This window comes from Arachis ipaensis, chromosome B07 (genome assembly GCF_000816755.2).
Source record: "Arachis ipaensis cultivar K30076 chromosome B07, Araip1.1, whole genome shotgun sequence".
NCBI lineage: Eukaryota > Viridiplantae > Streptophyta > Magnoliopsida > Fabales > Fabaceae > Arachis > Arachis ipaensis.
This window is the reverse complement of record NC_029791.2, coordinates 93542220-93554802: the sequence shown is the minus strand read 5'-3', so window position 1 is coordinate 93554802 and position 12583 is coordinate 93542220. Positions and strand designations below refer to the sequence as shown.

General features: G+C 37.8%; 1 protein-coding gene across 2 annotated transcripts in view; it reads right to left on the bottom strand.

Annotated features, from left to right (window-relative positions):
- Window positions 11164–12583, bottom strand: part of LOC107609949 — a 2150-nt gene continuing 730 nt past the window's right edge. Inside the window, exons 2-3 of one of the 2 annotated variants that reach the window (XM_021106035.1) lie at window positions 12510–12573; window positions 11164–11447 (exon numbers count right to left, since the gene is read on the bottom strand). In XM_021106035.1, the coding sequence (XP_020961694.1) occupies window positions 12514–12573 (60 nt within the window). In that variant the 3' untranslated portion in view covers window positions 11164–11447; window positions 12510–12513. Of the gene's footprint in view, window positions 11448–12020; window positions 12423–12509; window positions 12574–12583 lie in introns of those variants that run through there. The other variant, XM_016312014.2, reaches the window with a different exon arrangement.

The window sequence follows — 12583 nt, the reverse complement described above, 5'->3', positions numbered from 1 at the left end:
ACCAAATAGGGGACAGGGGAATAGGAAACGAGAACGAAACAGCAGGGGAGGGGTGGGTACGAGTGAAAGAACTAAAGAAAGAAGAAAAGAAAAAGAATTACAGGAATAAAAATAAACAAATAAAAAAACAAAAATTAATAATAATAAAATAAACCTAATTAAAAGAAAAATTATCTAATGTAAGAAATAAAATAACGAGTAGTTGTCAATTGCAATCAATCCTCGCAACGGCACCAAAAACTTGGTACGGTATTTGTAACCCACTAACTTACCGGCAAGTGCACCGGGTCGTACCAAGTAATACCTCAGGTGAGTGAGGGTCGATCCCACGAGGATTTATGGATCAAGAAATAATGATTGATTGATTGGCTTAGTTAGACAAACAGAAAAGAGGTTTGAATATTCAAGGAGCATTAAACAATCGTACAGAAATTAAAATAGTAAAGTAAATGAGTTGGGAATAAAATATGGAAAAAGCAATTAAGGCTTCAGAGTTATCTATTTTTCCGGATTAACTTTTCTTACTAACTATTTTAATCATGTAGGATTTAATTTATGTCAAACTATATGTGACTAGACCCTAATTCCTTAGACCTTTCTAGTCTCCTCTAAAATTCATTAACTGCCAATTCCTTGGTCAATTAATTCCAATTAGAAGCTGCATGATCAAATTCCAGTTTATATGCCACAAAAACTCTAATTACCCAAAAATAAAAGGATTATATGTCACGTATCCTGTTAAATCCAGATAATTAAAAATTTAGGAGAAATTGTTTTCAAGCTGTTGTTCAAGTAAAGAACTTTTTCAAGTTATACAAGAACTCAAATAGAAAGAGGGTCATACTTCCGTTCCGCCCAAATTCATAAGATAAAGAGCGAAAACAATTCTTAAATTATAAATCCATACATGAATTAAAATAGAAAAAGCAATAAAATCAATCCATACAAATAGACAGAGCTCCTAACCTTAACAATGGAGGATTAGTTGCTCATGGTTCAGAGAGAAAAACTAATATTGTAAATTGGAATGGAATAATGTTGTTCTGGAACCACCTTGTTGGAATCCCTTTTTATATATAATCCTAATAATTTAAAATCTATTACCTAAAACTAAAATCATATCTTTTCCTAAAAATAATATTTGAATTTAAATTTGAATTAATTAACAAGTTTTCAGTTGATGGGTGGGGACCACTTGTTTTGTCCATTCTGCAGCTTTTAATCTGTGTTTTCTGGGCGGGAAACTGGGTCAAAATAGCCCAGAAATCACCCCCAGCATTTTTCTGCGTTTTCTGCATGTGGCGCATGTCATGCGTACGCGTCTGTCACGCGTACGCGTCGATGGTCTTTTCCGCGAGTCACGCGGACGCGTCGGTCACCCGCACGCATCATTGTGCAAATATTCAAATCACGCGTACGCGTCAATCACGCACACGCGTCGCCTTGGAAAGTGCCAAATCACGCGTACGCATCGCTTTTCACTGCCATTTCCTTTGATTCTCGTGCTACAAAAACTCCATCAATTCCAGCCAAACGCTACCTAAAATAAACAAAATTGTAAAAGACTCAAAGTAGCATCCATATTGGCTAAAAGATAATTAATTTTTTATTAAACTCAACAAATTAGATACAAATTCACTAGGAAAAGATAGGAAAGATGCTCACGCATCAGCATTTCCGTGCTGATTTGTGTTCTCCGTGATATGCATTGACATAGTGTGTTCAAGGCGTTGTTTGTTGAATTTCTGTGACAAATAATACCTTGCCTAACTCACCAATTTGAACCTACATGTTCTTTCACGATTCAAGTTAAGTCAAATGACTTTTGACTCAAACTGAGCTTACCGATTGACCTTAACTTGAACTCCTTGCATATGGTTCATTCACTTGCAATGTTTGGTGCATTTACTAGTGCAACCCGTTTTAATTTAAAATGGTTTTCAACTTGCCTTCGATTACACTAATGCATATTATACTCTTTCAACTCCAATTATTGCAAAACTCTTTTGACCATGACATTGACTGATGATTTGCTTCCCATATACATGCTTTTGTGCAAAACTCTCATATTTCATCATCAATGACTCTATGTCCCTCATGATTGTGAGTATGCTTATTCTCCATACTTTGCGCACTTCTTTTTATTGAGCCAGTAACCGTCATATCATTAACTTTTGAACCATTTTTCTAACTTCTAACTTGATTAACCAACTAACTTCGCTTTTGGTTTTCAACTTAACTCTTTTGATCATTCTTTTGGGTATGACCTTTCTTGAGCTTAATACACAAAGCATTGTGCACTTGTGGTTTGAATTCTGAATTTTGTTACTTGCATTCCAAGAATTCTCTTTTCTTCACTCACTTCATGACTATGTCTTACCTTGAGTGCTATACATCTACTTGGCTAGTTGCTTGTATCATATCACATCTATTTTCAGGATGTCAGATAAACGAAAAGCCATAGCTACTACCTCAAAGAAGAGGAAGCACTCCAAAGCCTCTACCCCTTCCCCTTATGCCAACTATGCTAAGAATCCGCTGAATGATGTGGATAAAGAGAATCAATTGTTACCATCCACCGACCCAACCAAGTTTCCCAATCTCTACTGTGAGCTTCGCTTCCCTAAATATTGGAAGACGAATCTAAACATTGAAAAGAAACTGGTCCTTCCCAACGACGAGAGACGCGCCATCAATGCCCGTATTCTGGAATTGTGCTTGGACTTTGTTGATAGGGATTTGGGGAGGAGAAACACTTCGTGGATGAGGGAGTTCTACTGCAACTTCTTTCGTGCCACTCTTGATTCAGTCCACCTGCGGGGTAGGGAGATCTTGATTATTGAGGCAGTTATTGGGGAGGCATTGCTTTACTAACATCGTACTAGTGACACATGCATCTATCAGCAGGCAGAGATAGCTATCCACTGCATGACCTTTGATTATGAGGCGCTGAAGCGCGTGATTGCCACACCAGACGCCCCTTGGGTGATGGATTCTGGCAACAAGAAGCCCAAGGGGATGCTATTCACTTATATGTCGAGAGAGGCTAGGACTTGGCAGCATATATTCGCCCATTATGTCCTGCCCACCACTCACTATTCAGAGATTCCGATGGATATGCTGCTTCTGATTGGCTGTGTCATGGAGGGGAAGGAGGTAGACTTTCTCCGGTTGATCAGGCAGAGCATGTGGCGCGCTCACATCCGTGGCCTATTACCATTTCCTACATTGGTTACCAGCATGATTGAGTTAGCCGATGTCCCATGGGAGGATGATGATGTGACATCACTGCCCCCAGATGACGACGACAAGGAGGTTACTATTCCGTGGGGTGGGTGGGTGCACGAGAAGCCTCCACCCAGACGCTGTTCTCGGGCTAGAACAGTGGTGGAGGCAGTTCAGCCCTCATCTTCCACACCAGTAGCAGGACCCTCTTCTGTTTCAGCAGCCGCAGCACATTTGCCACCACCACTGGCACCGGAGCCGACATACCTGCTAGTACAGCGCCTGTTTTGCTTCATGGAGCACAGCGAGCATCGTATCATGCGACGTCTCGATCGCATAGACCAGGTGTTTGTATCGCAGGCCATTGAGCTACCTCCTCTCCCAGACTCTCCCGCCTCCGATGAGCAGGATCAGGAGGAGGAGCATGTTGAGGAGCCGACTTAGCAGGAGGCACCCCCAGAGACATAGGCCACCACAGAGGTTCAGTAGCCTCCTGAGGACCCACAGCCTGAGCCTGAGCCACAGACCGGCGCGACTGTTGACCCCCAGCCCGTGCTTCAGCAGTAGCAGCGAGGACGATGCTTCATCCTAAAGTGTGGGGAGGTCACCATTCGTGACCGGTGGATAGCATTTGTGTGGTGAACTTTCGAACATTTATCTTCTAGTTTCTGCTACTTTATTTCATTTTGCATTTTATCTTTGAGATCACTTTGAGACTATTGTATATATTTGTTATCTTGGGATTACTTTATCTTAATTGTCACATTTTTCACCTTAGATTGTATACATTCTATATTTTGGTTGGATTTTTTTTTATAGTTGTTTTAGCCCTTTTGGTTGTGAATTGAAAAAATATTGTGAATTGTTGAAACCTAGTTGATCCCCTTTGCATATGAAATGTGCTTTGATTGGAAAAGGGGTAAACTAAGAATTTTTTTTTAATTTTCTAAATCACAACCTTGCATTAGAATAAGCTTAGTCAATATGATAAAAATTTTCAAGAATTCCATTTCTAGGGCACCACCCCAATTGGTTGAAATTTTTTTTAAGGACTTGCTTGAATTATACACTCTGTGGATCATGTTTTGAGCAAAGAACACAAGCATGTGAGTTTTGAGCCTAATTGTGTGGTTACATCATATGACCACTTATTTTCATTCTTGTGTGCATTATTCTCTTCCTATGAGTGTAATATTTGATTTGTTTGATTCTTTATGTCCATTATTTTGTGTATACATGCATTTATATGATTGAGGCCATTGTTCAAATAGATCACTTACCCAAATAGCCTACCTTTTATCTTCCATTGTTAGCCAATTTTGAACCTATGCTTATCCCATTTGTTCTTAATTTTAGCACATTACAAGCCTAAGTGAAAAATAATAAATGTCCTTAATTTGAATCTTTGATTGGCTTAGGCTAGTGAGAGTGTTCATTATTTGATTTTGGGAGAGTTGGGAACATTGGTTGGGATAAAAGTGTATTTTTGTGTTTTTGTTGAAAATCTTGGGAATTGGGTACATACTCATGTATTAATCATGTGTAAACCATATGCATTGATGATCTTGTATATATTTTAATTTAAAAAAAAAGAGAAAATAAAGAAAAAGAAAAGCAATAAAAAGGAGACAAAAATGCCCCAAAGTGAAGTTCAATAATAATTAATGCATATGTGTGGTGATCAAAAGAGAATGCATGAGTGTGTGGAAAAGTGAAGAATGGGTAGTTAGGTTAGTTTAGAATTGTATAGGTTGTCATAGGTTAGGTGGGAAGTTTAAGTTAATCAAAGATTCAAATTTCAATCTCACTTAACCATATGCACCCTTACCTTGACCCTAGCCCCATTACAACCTATGGGAAAGTCCTCATGATATTTGTATGCATGCTTGAAGTAACTGTTGATTGTTAGATGAAAAACAAATCTTGGAAAGCATGATTAGGGGAGAATTGAGTGAATCAACCCCATACACTTGAGTGACTAGAGCAGATACACATCTGGTGAGAGTTCGATCGCTCAATTACATGTTTCCACCCATGATCATCTTTTCTTGGAAGTTTGTAAAGTCTTTCAATGATTCAATTCAATTGTGGGTTGAGTTGATTGCTATTGCCTTAGCCCTTGTGTTTGTACACGTATTCTTGGAGATTGATTTATTTTGACTAAGCAATTGCATTCATGTAGATAGATTGCATATAGATAGATTGTAGATAGTTAGTTTGCATTGAATAAATGTTGATACCCCTTTACTTCTTTCTTGATTTTAGCATGAGGACATGCTTAGTTTAAGTGTGGGAAGGTTTGATAAACCCCAATTTTGTGGTTTATCTTGTGCTTATTTTAGGGGATTTTATCACCTTTTTCCATATTTATTCAATGAAATAGCATGGTTTTGTAATTCTCCCTTTAATTATGCTTAGGTATAAAAACATGCTTTTTAGGCCCTTATATTGGTGATTTTAATTCACTTTAATTCCATTCGGTGCCTTGATGTGTTTGTTGAGTGATTTCAGGTTCATAAGGCAAGTATTGGATGGAAGAAGTAAGGAGAAAAGCATACAAAGTGGAGAATGCATGAGGAAACAAGAATTGGGAATACTTCAATGGGTGCGTAAGTGTACAAGTGCTGCGCGCGCAGAAGTGACATCGCATAGCGACGCGCACGCGTACAAGGCGCGTACGCGCAGATGAAGAAACACCCAATCGACGCGCACGCGCACATGGCGCGTACGCGCCGATACTCGCACGTGACCCACTTAAAGGCAAAACGCTGGGGGTGATTTCTGAGCTGTCCAAGCCCAAATCCAACTTGTTTCTGAGTGTATTTCATGCAAAATTGAAGTCCAAGCAAAGGGGGAGCAATTAGTTAGTCAACATAAGCCTTTAGTTAGTTTTCTAGAGAGAGAAACTCCCTCTTCTCTCTAGAATTAGGTTAGGATTAGGTTAAATTGCCTTGGATCTTGAATTAATTACTTGATTTCATCTTATTCCTTTTACAATTTCTCATTTCTACATCTTGATTTTCTTAGTTGTAATGTTAATTTCCCATTTTGCTCTCTTGTACGTTGATGAACATTGTTGGATCTAATCTCCTTTTAATGCAATTTCATGTTTCTATACTTCTTTTATGTTGATCTTGCTTGCTATTATTGACTTCCCGCTTATGATAGTTATGGGTTTCCTTAATTTTAGCATTTTGTGATGTTTACTTTTATTGCACATTAGGTGTTTGAGAGAATGCTTCCTACAGTTTTTGAGTAGTTCTCTTGACCCTTGGCCTAGGCTAAGGGGATTGAGTGATCTTGAGTCCTTGGGCTTCATTGAATTGGTAATTCCAGAATCCTTGGGGATCAATTTGATAACCATTGACTCTACCCTACTACTCAATTGATTAGTAGCTAGGTTGGAACTTATGGATTGATGTTGATCAAGCCATTTGACGTACTCCAAGCCTAGGAGTAGACATTACATACTTAAGGCTTTAGTGAGTAGACTTAATGAGCTCGGTTCCTTTTAATTATCAATATTTGAATTGTTGACAAGGATAGTGATCTCAGTTACCTAAGTCTTAGCCAAGCATTCTTTATCTTGCCTTTCCTTAATTGCTTGCTTGATTTATCTTTTCTTGTTCCTTTTATCAACCAAACCCCTTGTTCTTCATAGCCAATAATCATTCATTTCATTGCAATTTTTTGTGAGACGACCCGGAGTCTAAATACTTCGGTTAATTCTATTTGGGGTTTGTACTTGTGACAAAACCAAATTTAATTTGATTCGAGGATTAACTATCGGTTTGGACTATACTAACAGCGGAAATATTTTGTGGAATTCCGAATTGGTAGAAATCCGCGTGTCACCTATCCAGTCATTTTTTTTTGTCAGGTGGATTGGACAACCCCCAATCCTAGGTACAACACACACACCCACACGCTCCTCACATACTTACCATTTTTTCTTCCTCGGTTACCGTTGGTAGGAGTTGAGCCTGAGACCTTTGAGATAGGCAGGGGGCGGAATGCCGTGTGAGTTAAGGCTCATTGGCCCCTATCCAGTTGTTTGAACAACCTATCATGCCCATCCAATTTTGGACCCCTCCACGTGAATCATGATCCTATGAAGCCTAAATCAATCAGCCTACATCTGTTGATCCAACTTCCAAAGTTGTTACATGCTCTCATATCCAAAGCCGTTCCGCCCTTTTTTTTTTTCGAAGCATCCTTAATTTCATTAAAGTCACCGGCTATCAACAAATCTCCATCCATCGAGTTTGCTATGTTTAGGAGCTTAGGCCAAAACTAATTTCTCATTTGATTGTGTGGATTAGCATACATCACCGTCAAAAACCATTCCTTATCTCTTTGATACTGGATTTTCACATGAATGTATTGTCTATGTGATTCTACTTTAGTTATGTTAAGGTACTTTCCATTCCAACAAATCTAAATACCCCCTACAAAATCCTGAGCTTCTTCAATAATGAAATTAGTGAAACCCAAATATTGAATTACTTTCTTTGCTGTATCCCCGCTGCATTTAGTTTCCAACAAAATAGCTAAATCTGATTTATGTTGCTTCGTTATATCCTTAAAGGTACGCCTAAAAGCATCGCTAGCCGCACCTCTCACGTTCCAAACTAGACTAATCATAGAGACTAAAAAATGATAAGAAAAGGGAAACAAAAAAAAACCGTCACCCGATCAACAAATCAGGTCAGTTTATTTACATTTCTGTGTCTCTAAGAACACTGATTTCTGGTGTGGTAAAATCCACTCCTTCTAGTAAACTCTCAGTTGGGTTTTTCTCCCCCATTTTCCATCTCCATGTCTTCCTTTCCATCCTCTTTCATAGCTGTTGGATCAGGTGGTTTCCCTTCTTGTAGCATTGTTTGGATTAAGTGTTCCATTTCCTCCTCCATTTGAGTTGGGGTAGCTATAGTGTTCTCAACCCAGTTTTCCTCATAATGAGTCTTGGATACATTCTTGGTGATCTCTTTGTGAGATTGTGTTCCCTTACTTCTGTTATGCTCCTTGTTATTTTTTTGGTTGTGTTGTGTTTCTTCTCTGATTGTTGTATTGTTTTTTGTTCCTTTTTCGATGCTGCCTTATGAATTTCTTTTTGTTGCTTGCACTTGTTTGCCTTCATTTTCTTTCTTCTGTTTGTTTGTTGAATTTTGGTTCCCTATAATTTTGCCTTTAGCTTTGTCCTCTCTTGGCTTTCATTCTCATTCTTCCCTTCTTCCTCAATTGTTGATTCTTCTATTTGTAGAACTCCAAATCTTGTGTAATTTTCTCTGATGTTTTGGTTCTCTTTTGTTTTGCTGGTTTCTCCTCCATATTTGTTAAATTCATCTTTGCTTCCTTTTTTCCTCTTTTTGGTTCCTCTTTTTGGTCTTTGAACGACCATCCAAGTAGCATAATTTTCCTTGCTATCTGCCACTATTTGTTTTCCTTTATCCTTTATGTTTGTGTTCCCATTTCCTTCTTCACTTCCTTTTGATGGTTCTATGTTTGTATCATTTTGCTTATCTTTTTCAGTTCCTATTTTTTGCTCTTTATTTTGATGCGCTACTGTTTTTATTTGTTGCTTTTTCATTGTACAATTTTTCTGGTCATGGTCTATTCTTCCACAGGTAAAGCAAATCTGATGTATCCGTTCGAATTCCACCTGGAAGTCTCCTCCCTTGATCATTTATCTTCCCATCAACGGCTTTGTTAAGTCAACTTCTACACATAAGTCAACTTCCAGAAATTGGTTATTGCTGCAACAGATTCTCCATTATGGAAAAATATGAGAAAGCTTTGGGATGTCTTTAGTCATAGCATATCCTTTTCTCTGGGAAATGGTGCTGGAGTCAAAATATGGACAGATGCATGGGTCCAACAGAGAGCCTCCTCTTTGCCAATTAATTATAGAAGAGACGATGGTAGATTTAGGCGCGAAAGTGAAGGATGCAGTACTAGTAAAGTCTGATGGTGAATGGAACCTATCCATCTTTGAACCTTATCTCCACGAAGAGATTATTAACAAAATCCGTGCCATCCAGCCCCTAATGCGGCCCTTGGAGAGGACAAATTGACGTGGAAACCTGTAAGAGATGGTGCATTCTCGGTTAAAAGTGCATATCAAGTCCTCAGCAACCATGAAGAAGAATCAAACCAAGTTTGGAACATAATTTGAAAATGGCAGGGATCACAAAAAAATATTTGATGTGGACGCTCACACATAAGAGATTAATGACATCACAAAGAAGGAATAAGATCTTCGGTATAATCCATGCCTTTAGAGAGTGCCTGAAAAAGTCCAAGATTTGGGTCAGTATGATTCTCCCTAACCATATAAACTTTTTTCTATAAAGCTTCCTTTGATGTATGGATCCGTTGGAATTTTATGCCTTTAGAGAGTGCCTGAAAAAGTCCAAGATTTGGGTCAGTATGATCCTCCCTAACCATATAAACTTTTTTCTATAAAGCTTCCTTTGATGTATGGATCCGTTGGAATTTAACAGCGGACATTCGCAAAATCAAACAAACACCGTGGAGAACACAATTTATGGTGTCTTGTTGGTGAATTTGGAGGTGGAGAAACAAAGAGATCTTCTCCCCACTATCCAAGAGGCCTAGAGAGGCAGGTGCGATGATAGAAGCATATATTCTATCCATTAATGAAGCTTACCAGAAGAAGTTGCTGAAACCGCCTACAAGGAGGATTGAAGCTCATATCAAATGGCAACAACCACCTGAGAATTGAATCAAGATAATACTGATGGAGCACTCTCGAGTAACCCAGGACCAGCGAGGTATAGAGGAGTGCTTCGAAATGAGCAGAGAAGATGGGTAACGGGTTATATGGTTAATTGCAACGCTTTTCAAGATGAGCCTCGGGGCATAATACATGGCTTAAAAATAGCATGGGACTTGGGCTTCAAGAAGCTCATCATCGAAACAGACTCAGAGGCTGTTGTAAGAGTGGTTAATCAAAGGCAAAAGATGGAAGAACATCCAAATGCTTTTGTCAGATTGATTGCAATCTACCTTACAAGGAATCGGAACCTCAGTTTTGTTCACACAAATAGAGAGGTAAATAAGTATGCAAATTAGCTAGCTAGAAAAGGATTGAATGTTCATCCTGGCTTTCACTTTATTGACCAACTTTCTATAGGCTTAAGACAGATTGTAGCTGATGATATGAGAGGGGTCACCTTACCTCGAAACATTGTTGATCTATAATCTTGGGCGTTAACCCCGCTTTCTCACCAAAAGAAAAATTATAGAAAAAGTAATTCGTAAGCAGATTAGATTTTTACATTTATATGAAATTTTAAATTATTATATTTTTATATTTTATTACTTATTTTCTTATTACAACAACAAACGACATAAATATATACCTATCTTGTATACGGTGTAGAAAAAAAGTGATAGAAGACCATAATTGAGTTATGACATTCTTCATGATTCAGAAGAAACAAATAAACTTAAAACAAATAAACTTAAGGCGCTCCTCTTACATTCTAGGTAAATGCATAATGAAGCTTTGTTACACATTGATAAAGTTGGTTTCTGTGAGCACGGCACTAATGGGACAGTGTAGCTCGATGCCTCACAATAATCAAAGGGAATGCCATGCGAGAGATATTCTGGCATAACTGATAAGCATCCATAAGCAAATGGCAAAAACAATACATATATATATATAGGTGCATCGTGTAAGATGCCAAAATAGTTCTCATGTCTGTCAAGGGTGCTACATTATGCATGCAATCACGGAAGAACCTTTTATATTATTATTATTTTCAACAGTGTCTTATCATTAACATTAGGAAACATTGAAAGAAAAAGTCGAGGAAAAATTATCCCCAAACAGTTTTTAAATCATTAAGGAAAAGTGGCAGTAGCTTGTGCTGATAGTGATGGATTAGTTCATCAACAACTCAGAAAAAAAAAATAAACAGAACAGTTAAAAGTTAATACCAGACTCAGCGTTTGCCCTTTTACGACTATAAAATATATGACCAAGGCGACAATTTATATCTTAAGGAAAGACAGAAAAAGAAAACATTGCTTTAACAAGAAGTCAGCGAACATGGCTGGTTCTTCTCACCAAAGGAATAACCAGAGGAGACATACCTTAAGAAGGGAAAAAGGTCAATACTCACTGGATACTCTTCACTTAATCATGATATGGTGGAGCTAGTTCCCACTTTATCTTGAGGCCTTCACTCCATCTTATAATGATAAAATGATGAGTTTTAAGGAATGCACAAAAAATAAATCATTCTGTAATTACTCTTATATAACTTCCCAAATTCAATGTTGTTATCCACTCTTTCTATGTTCTCTAGTAAGTAAGACAACATCTTCAATGTACTAGGCTGAATTTGACAGCACCATTTTCAAGTTCGACAGCACAAAGACATAAGGAAAGGTCCTTTGTTTCATGCTAGGAAGATTTAAGTTAAATGCCAAATCTATTACAGCATCTTAATTTTAAACTTCTAGTTCATATTCAACCAGCCACAGAAGTAGTACCAACTACCAACATAAAACTCGGTGGTCATCGGAGTTCCATGTCCCAAACAGAAAATAGAGCAACAAATCAGGGGATATGAGTTCAATCACTTCACTGGCATGTAGCCAGTGTATTTTGCAAGTTGTAGATAAAAGATTATATCAAACAACATGCTCTTAACATGACAAATGTTTTAAGTTTCATTGAAGTGCTCGGGACAATGATTACCAAATGCCATTTTTGTGGAATTACAGGGGAAAAAAGGTAAAAAATATTAAAGCTCTTATGATGATGATCATGCAAAGCAACTCCTCAGGCTTCTTTATAATAAAATAAATAAGTAAAAGCTGACATAATGCATAAGACCAAGCATCAAGTTTTGCTTAGTTTTTCTATAAGGATAGCCTGTTTCTATGATGGGTGCTTCTATTGTGCCCATCTGTTACAAAATTTATTCCCAAACCTCAAAAGTAAAAAGTAAAAACAAGTATAACATACGAAGATTATTGCCGCTATGAAGGGAGAAAAAACCAAGAACCTAACCCCCTAAATAACTATATGTATATCACCAACACTAATAGAACAAAATGGTGAACTTAGTATATATATGAAGTAATCAGTTATGTAGGACAATGGCATGGTGAAAGTGACTCCATTTTGTGCTCTCGTTTATTGCTATTTTCACACCTCACTGCGAAATAACATTAGAAATGAGTCAACAAATTAAACACACAACTCCTCCACTAGAGGGTATTAGCAAGGAAGATAGATTACTTACAAAGTTAATTATCCGGTTTAGTTTGATTATCCTTGTTTTTGTTGCCATATACCAAACCGGTGACCTGCAATAGA